This window comes from Delphinapterus leucas, chromosome 9 (genome assembly GCF_059928025.1).
Source record: "Delphinapterus leucas isolate spDelLeu-1000000601 "Yukka" chromosome 9, BTC_Dleu_Yukka2, whole genome shotgun sequence".
Classification (NCBI taxonomy): Eukaryota; Metazoa; Chordata; class Mammalia; order Artiodactyla; family Monodontidae; genus Delphinapterus; species Delphinapterus leucas.
The window spans coordinates 13,968,273-13,987,730 of NC_143137.1; the positions used below are offsets into that span (position 1 = coordinate 13,968,273).

The window sequence follows — 19,458 nt, forward strand, 5'->3', positions numbered from 1 at the left end:
CTCCTTCTAGTGGCCATGTGGTGCCTGGAAGTGTGCGTGGTGCTCTGGGGCCGCAAGATGAGCGTGCTTTGGGCGAGTAACAGTTACTCAGTGAAACCTTGATAATCCAGAGATGTCACCTAGGCAGCTGTTACAATAGTGACAGTAGAAAGAGCCCTGGACTTGAGTTGGGAGATGGCACCTAAACCCTATTAGTCTTCCTCCTGTTAGTCATGTGACCAGGGTTGTCACTTAACCTGAGCCTTAGTATCTTTGTCAGTAAGATAGAGATGATAATTGTACCAGTCTCATTAGTTCCTGTGAAATTTAACGAGGGAAAAAAAAAAAAAAAAACCCACTCTGGACAGCTCAACCAGTACAGAAAGCTAGGGGGCTACTGCTAATTTCTTTAAGACTCAGTCCCAGTCACCTTACGTCTAATAAGCCTTTCCTGGTTCCCCTCCTGGATGGTGCAGTGTTTTCCATGCTCACCGTACCGTATTGTACTGGTCTCTTTCCTCTCTGCCTCTGTCATTAGACTATAAGCTCCTCAAGGACGAGACTGAGTTTTCTATCTCTTTCTAATCATTACCTAGACAGTGCCTGGTATATATGGCAAGTGTGCAGAAGTTTGTCAAATAACCAACAAAAGAGCGCATACATTGCTTACTACTCCTATAAGAATGGAAGATGAGTTTAATTTGCCAAAAAAAAAAAAAAAAAGGTTGGTGCATAGTGATTCTCTGAATTCTCATAAGCAACTATTTATCAACTCCCTTTAGACTTTTTCCAAAAATCAACATGAAAGTTATTGATCATCTCTGCTAGAATTCTCATCTCCTCATTTTTGGAAAATATGGACAGCACTGAGCTTTGCCATTTTCTGTCACCTCTTCAATTCTTTGGGATTTCTCATCAAAGATAAAAAGCAGGATATGTGCTTTCAAAAAAAGATGGAATATGTACATCCTTTAGTGGGTTAGAGACTTGTTACTTGGGGATAAATTTCCCTCGTAATGTTACTTGTCTTCTTTTTCCAGCCTTAAGATGTTTATACTCTCTGGGAAGGATGTAAGCGCGGGAAGCTTGATATCTTGCATTCCCTCTGATGTTTATTAACCTTGCTCGGTCTTCCTCGGTCACTTGTCTGAGGTCACTTGACTCTCTGGATTCCTCTAGCTTTGAACACAGCTTTCAAAACCCTCCCGGTTTTAGAATTTTATTAGCCCCAACTCCTCTTGAGGTTTAGCTTTCTTGAAGCGTCTCTTAAATGTAAATGCCATTCTTTTGTAGCGTCCTATACATCCCTTTTGAAAACTCAAATTCACTGGGGAGCACAGTTTTGAGTTGAACTGATCTAAACCCTACAAAAGGCTCAATCACATCCCTGTTAGATGTGACGTGCGGTCCTTGCATCTTAGAATGATTCCCCATCCATCCATATGAAGAAAGAAAATTACATACCATTCTGTTGGTGAAGTTACTGAACTTCTCAACCAATATCTTCTTGATCATGTCCGGATCAGAGATAACGATAAACATCTGACGACCAAGATAGTACCTGGGAGGAATAAGAAGATTACTTTAAAATGTGTTGTATTTATCTGCCCTCTCCTCCTTTCCAAAAAGAATTCACAGTGGCTTAGAATGAAGGATAAAAGATAAATAGGAGGTAAAGCTGTGGAGAAGATGAGAAAATGCATGGCTAAGCTTGAGGAAGAGCAGAGCTGTGATGATCTAACACCAACTTTCATTCCACAAACATCTATGGAATCCTGCTACACCTACCTGTGAAGGAGCTCAAGAGATACTTATGACACTAATGAAGAAATGGAGGAAAGGCTTAGCCAGTCAGTGGTGGTGGTGAATTCCCACAGGGAGCTGCGCTTAAGGACATGTTATGTTTATTAAAGTGCTGGGGCTCAAAAGTGCTGGGGCACAAAAGCATGCGGACCCGGTCACAGCCTCCAAGGGTCTCACAGTCTGGTGGCAGTGACAATTAGGGAATCATCATATACTGTGACATCTGGCAAGCATGGGTGACATTGGAGACACACCCTACTCAACCCCTGGAGAGGAGAGAATGAAGTCTTCCTAGAGGTGGTGCTTCCTAAAGTGAGTTCTGAGAGATGAGCGAGAGTTACTCCAGGAAGGTGGGTGGCGAAGGTGAGTGAGGGTGTACCAGGCAGACGCCTCAGTTGTGCAGTTATCCAGGGACAAGACTGCTTGGAGGAACTATGTGTGCTTGGCTCCAACCGTATAAAGCAAACTAGAGTGATGACAAGTGGGCCCACTGCATAATGCCACGTTTTTAGTACTGTATATGGAATTATATTTTCAGGATGTAATGTGATCGCTGGCACATCCAGCTCAGACCAGTAAGGAACAAAGTCACACGACATGAAAGGAACAAAGTTTACTTTGATTTCTTAGTTACTTAAAACTTCTCATGAGCTAAAAGCGTCTTTAATGTTTTAACTCTTCCCCTTCTCACTAACTAGGGGAAAAAAAATATTTGTCTGGCACATGTCAGGCACTCAGAAATATTCATCTGAGTGATCATATTTCCCAAAACGGTTAGAGAAACCTTTGGGACACAGGAATTCAACAGATGTGGTAGGAGGAAGAATACTAACTGGTTTTTAAAAATTGGTTTTAGCCAAGAAGACCAAAAATAACCCAATAAAGCCATAAACCAATGCTTCTGTAAACTTTATGGGGCATGTCATGGAATTTTTTGAGAATCTAGTGAAAGCTGTGGACATTCTCCTAAGAAAAATGGACATTCACAGCATTTTCAGATAAAATTTGAGGGGTTCTTGGACCCTTGAAGCCCACTCTAGAGCGATGCTTCTCAAACTTAAAATGTCACCTGGGTTTGAAGAAAGAATGGCTGAAAATGTCTCCAATTTGGCAAAAGGCAAAAACTTACAGATTCAAGAAGCTGAGTGAACCCCAGTAGGAGGAACCCAGAGAAATTCATGCCAAGACACATCATAACTACACTTCTGAAAACTAAAAAATAGAAAAAATCTTGAAAGCAGCCAGAGAAAAAATAACATATTATTTACGGGGAACACCAATGAAAGGAGAGCAGGTTTCTCCTCAGAAACCATGGAGGCCAGAAGGAATTGACACATTTTTCAAATGCTGAAAGAAGAAAACCGTCCACCACAAGTTCTACATCTGGTGAAAATATCCTTCAGGAAAGGTGAGAAAATAACAATATTTTCAGATGAAGGAAAGCTAAGATAATTTGTCACAAACAGACTTACCCTTCGAGAGTGGCTAAAGGGGACTTCTCTGATGGTGCAGTGGTTAAGAATCTGCCTGCCAATGCAGGGGACACGGGTTTGCTCCCCGGTCCGGGAAGATCCCACATGTTGCAGGGCAACTAAGCCTGCGCACCACAACTATTGAGCCCACGCGCCGCAGCTACTGAAGCCTGCGCACTTAGAGGCGATGCTCCGCAACGAGAGAAGCCACCGCCATGAGAAGCCCACACACCACAACGAAGAGTAGCCCCCACTCGCTGCAACTAGAGAAAGCCCGCGTGCAGCCAAAAGGAAAACAACAACAACAAAAAACAACCCCCCCCCAAAACCAAAAAGAATGGCTAAAGGAAGTTCTCCAAACAGAAGGAAAATGATAACAGAAGAAATCTTGGAACTTCAGAAAGGAAAGGAAAGAACAATGGAGTGGGTGAACAATTATGTTTCTTAAATTTGATGATTGAAGCAAAAATTATAACACCATCTGATATGGTGTTCAATATATTTAGAGAAAATACTTAAGATAATTATATTTTAAAACTAAGAGGATAAAGGGATCAAAATGAAAATAAGTTTTCCTCATGTTACTCAGAGTGGTAAAGCATTGATACCAGTAGATAGTGATAAATTAAGCATGTACATTTATGTAACCACTAAGAAAATTATGCTATAAAAAGTGATATACAAAAAGATTTTTTGGAATAAGTCATAATAGAATTTTTTTTAAATTTGGCCAATACATTGGCCAAAATATGAACCTCACACCTTATATAAAAAATCAACTCAAAATGGATCATGAGCTTAAATGTAAAACAAAACTTTTAGGAAAATTAGGAGAAAATCTTTGGGATCTAGGACTAGGCAAACAGTTTTTAGACTTGACACCAAAAGTACAATCCATAAGAGACATAAATCAATAAATTGGATGTCATAAAAAAATGCTCTTTGGGGCTTCCCTGGTGGCGCAGTGGTTGGGAGTCCGCCTGCCAATGCAGGGGACACGGGTTCGTGCCCCGGTCCGGGAAGATCCCACCTGCTGCAGAGCGGCTGGGCCCGTGAGCCATGGCCGCTGAGCCTGCGCGTCTGGAGCCTGTGCTCCGCAACGGGAGAGGCCACGACAGTGAGAGGCCCGCATACCACAAAAAAAAAAAAAAAAAAAAAAAGCTCTTTGAAAGACCTACTAAGAAGATGAAAAGACAGTCAACAGATTGGAATAAAATATTTGCAAACCATACATCTGACAAAGGACTCACATCTAGAATATATGAAGAACTTTCAAAACTCAACAGTTAAAAAACAAAAAATCTGGTTAAAAAATGGGCAAAAGACATGAACAAACATTTCACTGAAAAGGATACATGGATGCCAAGTAAGCACATGAAAAGATGTTCAACATCATTAGGCCATTAAAGAAATGCAAATTAAAACCACAATGAGATCTCACTATACATCTCTCAAAATGGCTAAAACTTTTTTAAAAATAGCATTAATGCTAATGAGCATGTGGAGAAACTGAATCATTCATACATTGCTGACACGAACATAAAACATTACAGTCACTTTGGAAAATAGTTAGGCAGTTGCTTATAAAACTAAACATGTATTTACCATATGACCCAGCAATAGTGCTCTTGGGCATTTGTCCTAGAGGAATGAAAACTTGTGCTCTCATAAAACATGTACATGAACATTCATAGCACCTTTATTAGTAATAAACAAAAACTGAAAACAGCTCAAATGTTCTTCAGCTGGTGATGGTAAAGCAAACTGTGATACATCCATACAATGGAATACTATGTAGCAATAAAAAAAACCTCAAGCTATTGAAGCATGCAATGATTTGGATAGATCTCAAGGGAATTATGTGTGTGAAAAAAGCCAATCTAGAGAGGTTGCATATTATATGATTTCATTTATATAACATTTTTGAAATAACAAAATTATAGAGATTGGGAAGACATTAGTAGGTTCCAAAGGATAGGGGTGTGTGTGTGTGTGTGTGTGTGTGTGTGTGTGTGTGGTGTGTGATGGAGTGGTATGGCTATAAAAGGTAAAACTAGAGAGCCTTGTGGTGATGGAACAGTTTTGTATCTTAGCTGTGCGGTAGCGGTTACACAAACCTACACGTGATAAAACTGCATCCAACTCTACACACACACACAGACACACACATACACAAGTGCATGTAAGTCTGATAAAATCTGAATAGGTATTATGGTTTGTACCAATGTCAATTTCCTGGTTTTGATAATGTACTATAGTTATGCAAGAGGTTACCATTGGGGGCAACTGGGTAAATGGTACACAGGATCTCTTTGTATTTTCTTTGCAACTTCCTGTAAATCTATAATTATCTCAAAAATTTTAAATGGTTATTTTTTTAAGATTGATTTATTACTTATTTATTTATTTTATTTATCTTTGGCTGCGTCGGGTCTTAGTTGCGGCACACGGTATCTTTCATTGTAGCGCACGGGTTTCTCCCTAGTTGTGGCGTGTGGGTCTTCTCTAATTGTGGTGTGTGGGTCTTCTCTAGTTGTGGCACACAGGCTCCAGGGCACGGGGCTCTGTAGTCTGTGGCACGCGGGCTCTCTCGTTGAGGTGCGCGGGCTCAGTAGTTGTGGCCCACAGGCTTAGTTGCCCTGCAGCATGTGGGATCTTAGTTCCCTGACCAGGGATCCAACACGCGTCCCCTGCATTGTAAAGCATATTCTTTACCACTGGACCACCAGAGAAGCCCCCCAAATTTAAAATGTATAAAAGTCACCTGGGAGCTTACTAAACTATAGAGTCACAGCTCTGCTCCTCACTGGAGCAGATATAGTAGGTCTGGGAGGGGCCTAGGAATCTGCATTTTAACAGACTCTCCAGATTCTGATGCAAGATGACTACTCCCACATTTCAAGAAACGCCGTCCTAGGGCAGTTGTTTTCAGCCTCAACGACTGATCAAAAACACCTGCCAAGCATTCAGAAAATAATGATGTCTGGACCTAGCCAGACCTACATGACCAGAATCTCTGGGGTGGGACCCAGTCCCCTCTAAATTTAATAAGCTCTCCAGGAGATTCTGATTGATTGACAGTAACCAGACTGGGGGACCCACTAAACCCCATGTTAAAAACCCTGCTTTATATTTAACTCAAATTCACACCCATTCTCATTTCCTTAAATTCTTAGATCTAAAAGGAAACATTTACATTGGGATGCACACATACTTTGGTAATATATTTGTATTGATTTAGTTATTACCAAGATAATTGTTTTGTTTTTCAAAAAGAACAAAATAATACTTCTACATTCAAATGAAAGTTGTCCTTCCAAGTAGGCACCTTGGGAGTCTTTGTGTTCTTTTCTAGTAATATTGCTAATGCTAAAAACAATTTTGTCACAATTTCTTTAGAATTGCTTCAGAGCTGGTTTATGAACCTCGTGAGAAAACTGGCCCCATTTTACATGTAAATTGTGTCATCTTGTGAATTTATATTTGCACAAATACTCTTCTGCAATTTGAGGAGCTCCTGGAAAGATCTTGAACAGAGAAACATGTAAATGAAGTTTGTTTTTCCTTTTGGGTGCCTGGACGGCTCCACTGTTTTTGTCTGCCCAGCCCTCCTTGAAGAAGCACCCTCTCCCATTCCATGCAGTGCTGGAGGAGCTGTCGATGATAGCACCCTGTCCCTCTGGTCACAGGGATGGACTCAACACCCAGGCATGGCCGGTCATGGTATCTCATCTCCTTGGCAACGGTGACTGGTCCACAGGGTGGACACACATGACTGGGTCAGGGCCAGTCAGAATCCTTCACTGGATGTATATACATGGAAACTGCATGAGGAAAGCTCTGTTTTTTCTCCTGGAGATGCTAAACTGGGAATATATGAATCCAGAGCTGTTGGTGGCCATCTTTTACCACATGGTGAGAACTGCCTGCAGAAAGCTCTAACAGGGACAAGCAAAAATTTAAGACAAACATGGAGAATGTCAAGGACGTACAAATTCCAGGTCAAGGTCTGCTTCCTGTAGTCTTCCTTGCATCCTCCAAGCTTAAGTTAGCTTGTGCTTTTAAGTTCGTTTGAGCTGAGTTTCTATCATTTGTAATCCAGAAATCCTAACTAATACAGTACCCCTTTTCCTTCTCAACCTTCTGGAATACCTATGCCATTCTGCCTCTCAAAACGTTACTTCCCCACGAGGGTCTGATCTCAGTTTCATACACTGGTGTGAACGTATGGCCGCATCTTACTGCCTCCTGAGGTGGGTTGGGATACTGCAAACGCACATGGGCTAGGGCCTGGGAGTCAGGATCCAGGATCATCCAGCTCTGGTACTCAGTCAGACAACCGTCGTCGGCAGACTCTGGAAATGCCCTGCGTTTCAGCTTCCTCGCCTCTGAAATATGGGAATAAACCTAGGCAATCTCCGCAGTTTGCTCTATCTTTAAATCCTCGAATTCTTATGAATTAAAAAGGACATTGAATTATGGTCTTTGAATTTTAAGTCTACTCTCTATAGGGCGTGAAAGAACATCCTGTATCAGTGAAGTATTTGAGTGGCTTGAGGACCCGTCTCAGAACCTTTGGGGAAACCATGATCGTTAGTGTTTATTGAGTGCTTACTACCTACCAGGCCTTGTTCTAAGTGTCCTGGCCTGTAGGATCTCATTTAATCCTCATAGAAAATGGACGGGGTAGTTATCATACCCACTTATCAGAATAAGAAGCTGAGAATTAGAGACATTAAGAAGTTGCCCAAGACAGGAATTTGATCCCAGTCTGACGGCTGCCAAAGCTTGGGCCCCTGGCCGCGACCTTGCCACCCATCTGCACCAGAGACACGCTTCCCCAGGCCAGCCTTGGTGGAACAGCTCCAGTGCTGAGGAGGTGTGCAAGCAGCCAGGCTTCCAGCTGTGCAGACTGTGTCTTTTAAAGGTGGAAATTCAGAGCAGCTTCTGGTTTAAATAACCCCAGCCCAATTGTGAAGGTAACTTCTTGCTTCCCGCTAATTTAAATGTATGTATAGTCACTCTGGGGGGCAAAAAGTTCTTAGCCAGTTATGCATTGATACTTATGTAGGTACATAAGCATGTCCTTACTCAACTCTGAAGCACCTGGTGGAAGAGAAGATTTAGGCAAATCAGTGAAGTATTGTGCAGACAAAAACAACACTTGTTTGACTTGTTTAATTAGCCGTTTTCTTTTTTTTTAAACTGGCCAGTCAGTTTGACCAAACTAGTTCACAGCTGCCTTCTGGGACTCGAGGTTGGTGCACTGCTGCCCTTAGTCTGTGTGCTGCCTGGCCCTGTTCCGGAAGGCCTGCCCCCATCAGGGGTGGCTGAGCTCTAAAGGCTGGTGATCAGGAGGTACCTATATGCACCAGCACGAAAGGATGTCCAAGTCACACAGCTGAATGGAAAAGCACATTGTGAAACAGTATATACAGTTGTAGAAATAAATAATAGCCTATCTGACAGTTCATTCAACAAGCGTTTATTGAGCACATACTCTGTGTCAGGCAATAGGCTCAGGCAATATCTCTGGAAGAACTCTGGAGTAAGATATATTAGCTAACTGTGCGTATATCTGGATCAGGAAATCGTGGCGGACTTCTACTTTTCACGTTGTGCATCTCTTTACTGTTCCAGTGGTTTACAATGAGTGCTTTTGCGATAAGAAAAGGAAAGAAAAAAGACTTTTGTCATTGGATCGGCCCCACTGAGTCTTTCAGGAATCGAGGTGGGTGTTGGCAGTGGTGCAGCTGCCAGGACTTGGGTTCAAGGCCCTGCCCTGTGATTTAACAGCTGTGTCACACTGAGCGAACCACAACCTTCCTGAGCCAATTTCCTTGATGAAAGAGGCTGTTATGAGGGTCAGATGAGAAACATGAGAATGCACTGTCCACAGTAGGGTTTTAGGCAAATGCCGGTCATGAGGTCATGATAACCTCCCCGTGAGGAGTGAAGGCCCCTGTTCCCGGGGTGGGGGGCTGCACCCGGCTGGTGCCACTTCGTAGGGGATGAAGAAGCTGGGTGAGAAGTGCCCCCGGGAGATCGGGTGACATGCCGCTCCTTTCCCTCGCTTTAGCGGGAACAATCTGAATGTGCTTCCAGAGACTTCTGCTTTCCAGGTAGGGGCTGAAGGATTGATGAGGGCCTCTAGCAACTCCGACAGCTGCTACACAGCGAGCAACTGATGAATCCTTGCCTCGGTGGCAGGGCTGTGTCCCCGCAGGTGGAGGATGCTAATAGGGTAACTGCTGTCCTGCCCTTAAGCCTGACCCCTGGCTTGGACTGTAGACACAGAAGTGGTGGGCAGCTCAGCGTGGAAGGGTGAGCGTTGACTGCTGGAGATCACGTGGTGAGCGTCAGAGACTCTCAACCTCCAAAACATTCAGAGGGACCTAAGCAGGCGTTCAGTGCTGGGAGCGCCGGGCGTCTGGCTTTCACAGGAGCGGGCCCTTGGCTGGGCGGTACTCAGTGCTGCTGAGAGAGCACGGCCCCCGCAGTCCTGCGGATCTGTCCCTGCCCGGCTCGGTGGAGCATACTGCCCTTTCTCATTAGCCACCTGATCTGTCATTAGACCAAGGCAGTCTTGAGTTAGCCAAGAGGCGGAGCCCATTCAAGCTGCCAGGGACACTTTTCTTGAGGAGCCAGTGACAGTCATAGGTCCCTGGAGTCGGGAGCTGCTTTCTTCCAACTCCCACCTGCCACTCGGATCAGGGTGTGCATTTCCTGCCCAGGGAAGCCTCAGGGCACTCATGCCTGGGGACTGACCCTGACCTCACAGAGCCCTGCAGAGCCTGATGGACTGAGTCAGCCCTTCGCCTCTCTGCAGTACCCGGGGCCTGGTCGGCTCCCTTTTCCTGCCCTCAGATACTGGTGGAGTCTCTGGTCCTTCACTTCCTGGATGGACTTTCTCAGATTTATGCCTCTATCACTCTGGCTGGTTTTCCTGACCTGCTGCTTGTCTACACGTGGGCCCTGACTCAGTTACAGAGGGCTTTGCAAAATGCGAGTCTGATTGCATCACTTCTTACTTCACACCCTTCAGTGGTTTGTCTCCATCAAGGTCTCTGGGAGTCTTTAGCACGTTGTATCACTGCAACATCCTTCACAACCCAGCCCCCGCCTTGCTTTTTGGCCTCATCCCTCCCTATTTCCCACCACCCCAAAGCCGGTACTGATGATCAACCTGATTTACTGAAACTCTCCATCACCTCTCCCATCCATGGGGGCCTTTGCACATGCTGTTCCCCTGCCTCCCTGGAACAGCCCTCCTTCTTTTTATCTTGCCAGGTTAACTCCTACTGCAACAGTGAGAGGCCCGCGTACCAAAAAAAAAAAAAAAAAAAAAAGTCCAACTTCTTGACTGTAACAAGGAGCCCTGCAGGACCTCTCTCCCTGTCCCACTCCTCTTCCACCAAGGTTTCCAAACCTTCTCAATTCATGGTACCCTTAGTGACTCAGTAACTTTTCATGCCCCCTGCAAGGCCCAAAGAAGTACCCAACAGTCATTTTTAAGCAGTTATGCCCAAACAACTTAATAAATATTCATGTTGTAACAACGTAGTAGACATTTGAAAAAAGAATGCGCATACATTAAAAGTAGTTCTCACCATGACCAACAGATGTCGCTGTGTTCCCCGTGATATCCCAGGAAGCCCCTGTGAATTCTCTATGGCACCTTTGGGGGCCTTAGTGCACAGTTTGGGAACTACAGCCATACAGTGTTGCTGTGAAACAGTTATTTGTGGTTCCCCACACTTGCACTATTTCTCTATGGTTCCATTTGAAGTCCTGGTCTCCATCTCGTCTGGAAAACCTTTCTGACAGTCGGGTCACCTGTCCCTTCTTCTGCGGACTCTTCTCAGACCCTTCGCTTCCCGCAGTTCCCATAGTACCTTGTCCATTCCTCTATTGATTTGCATCTCAGTGTTTTATTTCTTAACAGACTCCTTACTACTCTGTGAGTTCTTTGAGGACAAAGCACTGTCTTATTTTTCCTTTCATCCCCAAGAAGCTGGCAGAGTGCCTCGTACCAATGAGTAAATGGGAAGATGATTCTGTGACTGCCTTTCTAGTTCTGAGAAATCACTTCTTGTCCTCCTGGTTTCCCAATTCCTGCCACTGGCAGATCTGAAGCCAGACTTGAACCTTGTTTCTCTTTGCTCATCTTTATCTTGCATTCCCAAAGTCACTGGTCTCTGTCCCTTCTAAAACGTGTGGGCCACTCTTTCTCCTTCTCTTCTACCAACTGACAGGGGCATCACCTGCATGCCTGCCCTACTGGCTTCTTCACCTGGGCGCCCACCTTGGTGGCCGTCTTAGGCCTGCCTATGCATGGAGTCACCGTTGGGAGCTGGGCCCCCATTGCAACCCAAGGGCTCTGCCAAAGATCTCGTTTGAACCAAAGTTTCCATGACGTGGTGGACCGAGTTGTGCTACTCAGATCCCACTCCCGCAGAGACTGTGGTCGGCAGAGAGCCTCCAGCTTCCCTCCAGGGTCACCTAACGGCAACCGGTCGATCCATCTGTGTCTCCATTTCCAGCTGTCAACTTCCCCGCCTCCCACCATTCCCACCCCAAGGTCCTTCTCCAACTGTTCTTACTGGGTAGACCGTTCTTCTCTCTTCCTCTTCATCTCCCCGTTATTCAAGTCTGTGCTCGACTACGTCCTCCTCCTGGAAGGCTTCTCTGGCCCATGATTCTACCCAATTTGTGGCTTCAGGTTGTCTGCTCGACATGGCATATTCAGTCACTCATTACCTGGCATTCTTGTGCAACGTGGACCAGATCTGTATTTTTCTTCTAGATTAGATGCCAGATTTCTTCAGGAAAAGAGACATGAGTGATACTTTTGGGGAAAGGGAGGGGCGGTATCTCCCACCACCATCAGCTCAGTGTTATACACACAGCGGAGGTCGAAATAGCTGTTGAGTGGACAATGTCTGGTGTGAGGCCCGCAGCGAGTTCTCCCAGATGTGGGGGGAACCGTCTCGTCTGTCTTTGTGCCATTGGAAGACAGATACAGACTGAAGTGAGTGTGGGAGAGGTCATAAAGAGGGGGAGGAGTGCACAGCCCTCCCAGGAGGAGTGGGGACCTGATGGTAGAACGAGCTTTGCATTTGGAGTTAGAACTGGGTGACTTGGGGCAAGTCCCTTGAGTCTCGAGGTCACAGTCTCTACACCTGGTGGACTTCCGAGGTATTGGGTAGGAAACAGGTCTAGCGCTCTCCTTCAAGGACCTTCTAGGCTACTGCTGGGGATGTGCTTGCTTGGTCCCTGGGTGGGTTTCTAAGTAGTGAGAACAGGGGATTAATGAGGACTTGGGTCTGAGTTCACATAAGCCGGCCTGGGGGCGCTTCTTCATCCACAAGACGAAGGGCCCTTCTAGCCCTGCTGTGGCCACCTCAGGCTCCAGGCAAGCTCTCTCCCAAACAGAGCTATGGCTAAACGAGGGAACTGGGCAGCAAGGGGGAAAATTATCTGAGACAAACCTATAATGATAAACCTCTCTACTCTATTGGATATACCCGCCCATTTAATTTATTCAGTTAATAAAACTTATTCCCCAGAGGGGGACAGGCAGAGGTAAGCTACAAACCAATCTGCCTGCGTGAGTATGGATATATATGTATATCTCATAACAATAAAAAAAAGAGTAATTAAGAGATGTATTGAAGTGTATAGAAATCCTGAAGGACACTGACGATTCCAATTCAAGTTACTGTCCTTGGCGCAAATGTAATTCAATAGGGAACAGATAAATAAAAAGAAAGAAAACACAAATTCAGAACAGATGTTAGGCAAGCAATTTTTTTCACAGTAAGAATCATAAACATGAAGAACTTTGCCTATAAGGCAAAGTTGTTCATGCAAACAGCATCAAGCTAGTAAATAAATAGTTAGATGGCACCGCAGGGACGGAGAAACATTAAAATAGTCATTTGGCTGTCCCAGAATATTTGTGCCCACATGGTTATGCCCAGGCATGTAGATTCTCAGGCATCAGAGAGAGCTCTGTGTGTGTGTATACGTGTGCGTGTGCGTGTGTGTGTCCTATCACATAGAATATGTGCAGGACATATATTTGTGTGAGAGTACGTAGCAAAATCTCCCCTCCCCCAATGATATGTGGACTCAGAATATGAACTGAGGGGCTTGGCAAAAGCTAGAATCAGTTCTGAAAAGACACTGTGACCAGGAACCCCAGGCCATCAGAGGAATGTGCTGTCCTGGGCTAGGTATAATTAGAAAGCCCAGATGTGGAACTCTCGAGAAAGGAGAATTTAATGGCCAAAGAATTTTAGATGCAGTTGGAGAGAAACAAGAGGCGGGGGGATAATTAAAGCACAGATCATAGTATTTTAGAAATAGAAGGAAGCTTCAAGATGATCATTCTAGCCCAATGCCCCCATTTCATAGCTAGGAAAATAGACATCCAAAGAGGTGAGATGCCTGGGTGGGCAGTGCCTGGACACAGGCCATCTGCCTAGAGCAGCCCCGTAGCCAGGAGGAGGCATGAAAGGCCAGAGAAATGCCTCCCCAATTTTTCTGAGTACCCACGTACAGGAACTGGGGAAGTTCACCCCAGAGCTGGCTAGGGACGGGCTCCTACTGTGAACACTCCCCCGGGATGGCAGGTGGCTGCAAGAGGACCTTTCAGAGCCCGCCCTGGTGGGCTGAGGCATCATGGCCAGGATCCCTGCTCCCTGGGCGGGCTGTGCTCATGGAGAACACTGATAGTTCCTTTAGTCTCACATGAGACCTGGGGGGTAGGCAGTCGCTCAGGTATTTTTAAAGGCGAAGATGGTGGTTAAGTCACTCGTTCTAGTCCCACAGCTGGGAAGAGCTGAGCTCAGACCAGACCCAGCTCTGCCTCCGAATCCAGTGCTCTTTCTGGCACCCTAGGCAGACCCCTAAGAGTTAGGCTAGAGGAGAGGGTGGCCCCTGGGGAGGGATACCAATGGTCTGAGTGAGTGCGGCCCAGCCAGTGCGTCATAAGAGCCTGCCCTTCACCTTACCCTGTATATCCAAGATGGCCTGACATGGTAGTAAGTCAATTTTGTACTTTTATGGGCTAACTCCTGGATTGATGGAGCGTAGGTCACTGATGGGGAAAGATTACAGACTCTTCTACCCAAAGCCTTGATTTTAGGACAAGAGACTTCCCCCAAGTCCTTTCGTTATGTCCCAGAGAAATAATACAAATTAGCAAAACCAGCAACATAACTAGACCTTCCTGTTTGAGGTTTTCTTGGGGACAGATTTGTTCTGAAAGGCTTGTGCTCAGAGGAGATTCCTTTGGCTATTCAGCAGAAAGTTCCTGAGCACTTTTTGCGTGTCAGACTCTGTTCTAGGCCCTGGGAATATCCCAGCAAATAAAAGACAGAGTGCCTGTCCTCATGGAGTTTGTGCTCTAGCAGGACAGCAGTACAGTAGACAATACGTGACGTGTTGTTAGGGCTGGAGTCCAAAAGCAGGAGTTCGGGGAGTGTCCAAGGAACAACAATAAGGGACAGTGGGACAGAAAAAGGCTTTGGATTAACAAGGAGAACCCACATGGCCCTGTGCTCGCCTCTTACTGATCACGTGTCATTCTCGTCTTAAAGGCACTGATGTTTCTATATAAGCTAATGCAGTCAGCCCAGGTAAACTCGAAAGGTTGTTGGGATGGTAGTGAAAGGACAAGACCCAGACAGGGCACTGGAAAACTGCTATGGAGTAATAATTTACTACATAAGTGGCCCCAGGGAACAAAGATACATCTCTCTTACCGTCCTAAAAGCAGGACACATAGCATGCACAGGTCCAGAAAGGGCCCAGAAAAGGATGTCCACTGCAACGTTGTTTGCTGGATGCCACTGGGTGTCCCTCTCTGGGAAACTGGGTGGGTAAGCCGGGTGGAGGCATGCTGCAGAGTGATAGGCGGTAGCCAGAGGTAACAGACTCCATGGGAGCACAGCATCGTGATGGAGATTCAAAGCATAGCACTAAGTGAGAAAAACTAAAGGACAGAACGAGCTATGTGACACTACCATTGGCGTAAGCTAAAGAAAACATACATGAGACCATATTACCCAGTTTGCAAGAATTTGCACCAAAAAAATACACATTAAGCACAATGGAACAATGGAACGGTTGTCTGCTGGGGATAGGAAGGGGAGAGGAAAAGGTGTGGGGCTAAAAGGGAATCAATAAACACGCAAAACATGTGGCAGTGTGTCCCCAGTTCTCCACAGCGCCACAGAATAAACACATGTACACCCACACAACCTTGAAAGGGAGGTGATTAATAATTACTGGTGGCAACACTGATAATTTACAATGGTGAAGTAAACTCTTCTTATCGATGCCTGTTTTCAATGTAGAATTCTTTAGGAGTAAAATGCTACTGCTTATTAGATCAGTGTTTTCTCTCAATGCCCGTTCTCCATATTCTAGTCCCAAGAGATATTCCAGCAAGCAAAAAAAAAAAAAAAAAAAAAAAAAGTCTGTGGTCAAATAAACACACTACATACTAAATTTCTCACTTGGAGATTTTCCATGCACGTTATTATGTGAACAGTTCTGAGAAGTCCTACAATAAAGAGACCTGTGTTCCTTTGACTAGCCCAGTGTTTCCAGCAATTGGCCAAGGGGAACTTCTCACTTTATTTCCATGTAACAATTATTATTCTCAATGGAAATGGTCCAAAGAACACACTGTGGGAAATGCCACTGAAGGATGAGAGGCGGAAGATTCCAGATTCCAAGCGTGGGCTGGGACTCACCCCCTCCCCACTCCTTCCCAGTGTGGCCAGGTAATCCTTCGAGTGCTTTGTTCCCAAGCCAACTTGGACCCAATGTCGCAGTCGTAGCTACAACTTATGGTGGCAAGGATGGAGCTGTCTCTCCCTCTGCCATGTTCCATCTCCTCGTGATGGTGGGAATGACCATTTTGTCTCTAGAATTCAAAGCCAACCTCAGTGATTAATGTTGACTAGTCGTCTTTATCCTTATAATCAATGAGTAGTTCAATTCTGCTGTACAGCACATTTCCTTTATAAAAGTCTCCCTCTCTTTTCCTTCTGTTTCTGATGATCCAAATCGCTGTCATCACTCACCTGGGCTGCTAGAGCGGTTGTTTGTTCGTCTTTTATAGATTCCATCCTCCCCCTTCATCCCTCGCCTTGCCCTTCTCTATTCTGTTCACCTGCACAGTAACCCGCTTCCTTAGCACCATTCCTTAGGTCCGTCTCCTCTCCTGCCACTGCGGAGAGGTTGTCCTCACACTTTCCTAGCATATCGTCAGCCTCTATAGTCTCCCTTTCAATATCTCAGCCAAAACTTCTAAACTTTTTCTCAAGCCTATGTGCCTGGATCCACAGGCCACCTGCCAGCTCTCCTTTACCTGGATAGCATGGAATTAGCTAGCCTCTCAGTGAGAGCGCACGCTGTGTCCTGGGGGGACCAGGGGGGATTCAGTGTGTCTCCTCCAGCAAAGGGCCACAAAGCTGGAACACAGGCCTTGAAAACAGCGAAAAGACTGAGTGAAAGAAACACAGAGAGGGAAAACTCATAAGCCACAAATGACAAGGACATGATCTTGACAAATTACTTTAGGTAGGAAGCCCAGAGATTGAAGGGCTGGTGCCAGGGAGAGAAGTGTGGGCCCAGTGAACAAGAAAGAGTCCCAGACAGAGAAGGCTAAATTTATATGAGACACAAAGGCCACAGTGACCTGGTGGGAAAGAGGAAACTTGGAGGGGGCTGAAAGCAGAATCGAAAAGCAAACACATAAATTGTAAAGGGTTTGGCAGAGAGGAGTGAGATAAGGCGAGAAAGGGCTCTGGGTAAGGACTACTGGGAATTTATTAAAACGAACTGAATTTATGGTGCAGTACAAGCATTTGTTGATAACAGGGCTAGTCCGGTAAAGAATGTGCTCACTGGCTTGTAGTCAACAGGAAGTTGGGGCCAGATCACGGGGGCCATGCATTCTGATCAGAAATGTGTCACTCACACTGACCAGTTAGGTTCTGGAGCACAGGGAGAAGTTTATATTTCTTCTAGAGTTCACTTGTGAGGTTTGAAGGCAAGAAGTAATGGCCACTCAGTCACTGTCAAAAGGAACAATAAAGCATTGCAACTCCAAATGCAGTTGCTACAGAAAACAGTATGGCAGTTCCTCAAACAATTAAACATTGAATTAACATATGATCCAGCAATTCCACTTCTGGATATATTCAACAGATCTAAAAAAAAAAAAAAAAACGGAAAGGGACGTATTGAAGAGAGATTCGTACCCTGGTGTTCATAGCAGCATTGTTCACAATAGCCAAAAGGTGGAAGCAACCCAAGTGTCCATCGACAGACGAATGGACAAACAAAATGTGGTATATACGTACAATAGAATATTACACAGCCCTAGAAGGGAAGAAAATTCTGATTCATGCTCCATGGATGAGCCCTGAGGACATTATGCCGAGTGAAATGAGCCAGTCGCAAATGGGCAAATACTGTACGATTCCACCAATATGAGGTACCTAGACTAGTCAAATTCATAGAGACGGAAAGTAGAATGGTAGTTGCCCGGGGCTAGGGGAAGGGGGGAATGGGGAGTTATTGTTTAATGGGTATGGAGTTTCCATTTTTCAAGATGAAAAGAGCTCTGGAGCTGAATGTTGGTCATGGTGGCATAACAATGTGAATGTACTTCATGCCACTGAACTATACGTTGAAAAATGGCTAGGATGGTCAATGTTATGTCGTTTGTACTTTAACACAAGAAAACAAAGTCCTCCAGCCAAAAGTTCTTCATGCCATCCTCAACATCTGGAGGTGACTAGGAAGCAGAGGACCCATCCATCCCACGGCCATGGGTCATAGAGTTCCTCTTGCTGACCATGTTGTAGAAGCACGAAGCCCCATTCCAATTACTGAGATGAAATCTTTATTCTGTGGGTGTCAGTTGTGAGTGCTCAGGCCCTGAAGCCTGGTACTCATTAACAAGTATGGACTGGAGGAGGGAGGAACTCAGGATTCTAAGCATCCATTCAGGGTTGGAGATAAAGCATTACAGTGGGCCCCCAGCCTAAGGAGGATAAAGAACTGAGGCTTCTTGCTCACGGGGTGGTCTGGAGAGCCCAAACTCTAGCAGAGAAGTCTAAGATTTGGGGGAATCAGTTACGAATCTTCGGGCTGGAGTCTTTCGGAAGGATCCAGGGGCCATGTCCATCATAAGAAACACCCTGTGGTCTGGCAGTGAGATGGAGAGGAGAACCTGAAGAGTTACAGACAACTTTCAAAGGCAAATGGAAAGTCCACTGAAGAACTGCCTCTCTGGTGGGTCATATGCCCCAGGTACTACGTTAGCAATGGAGAAGATAGAGGGGGACAAAGTAGGGAGGGCTTGGATTCCCTCCCCCTGGGGGTCCAGTTGTGAAGGGCAGTAGTTTCGATTAATACCTGGATGCCCACGTCCCCGTAGTCTGAGTAGTATCAGTAGGCGCCAGTGGGTGTTGTAATACAACAGACCACACGTCCCACGTCCACCTACCATGCGGTGACAGGCCATCCACCAGCCGTGCACTCAGGGCAAAGGTTAGCAAGTTCTGCTTTAAGCAGAGGCACAAATAGAGTCATCTGCGAACAGCGCCTCCTTAGTGGTTAGTGTGGGGAGCCTGGGGCACATGTCAGAGAGCCAAGCCTTTTAAAACAGGCCAATAAACTGAGAGCCTCACCCAGAATGGAAAAGTTGATACAGTGGGTTGCAAAATTCTTGCAGCTTGTGGGCGAGATGGGGGAGAAGTTGTTAGGGGCATGGTCTTGAGATGCGAAAAATAATCAAGGTACTTATTTTTTTTTAAATTTATTTTATCTTATTTATTTTTGGCTGCGTTGGGTCTTCGTTGCTGCACGTGGGCTTTCTCCAGCCACAGCGAGTGGGGGCCACTCCCCACTGTGGTGCTCGGGCCTCTCATTGCGGTGGCCTCTCCCGTTGCGGAGCACGGGCTCCAGGCGCACGGGCTTCAGTAGTTGTGGCCCGCGGGCTCAGTAGTTGTGGCTCACGGGCTCTAGAGCGCAGGCTCAGTAGTTGTGGAGCACGAGCCTAGATGCTCCACGACATGTGGGATCCTCCCGGACCAGGGCTTGAACCCGTGTCCCCTGCATCGGCAGGCGGATCCCCAACCACTGCGCCACCAGGGAAGCCCCCAAGGCACTTATT

General features: G+C 45.7%; 1 protein-coding gene across 4 annotated transcripts in view; it reads right to left on the reverse strand.

Moving 5' to 3' along the window:
- Positions 1 to 19,458, reverse strand: part of TBXAS1 (thromboxane A synthase 1) — a 145,672-nt gene that overhangs the window by 80,941 nt on the left and 45,273 nt on the right. For all 4 annotated transcript variants that reach the window (XM_022579794.3, XM_022579812.3, XM_022579804.3 and 1 more), the window contains exon 4: positions 1,444 to 1,540. In XM_022579794.3, coding sequence (XP_022435502.1) covers positions 1,444 to 1,540 — 97 coding nt within the window. The remainder of the gene's footprint in view (positions 1 to 1,443; positions 1,541 to 19,458) is intronic.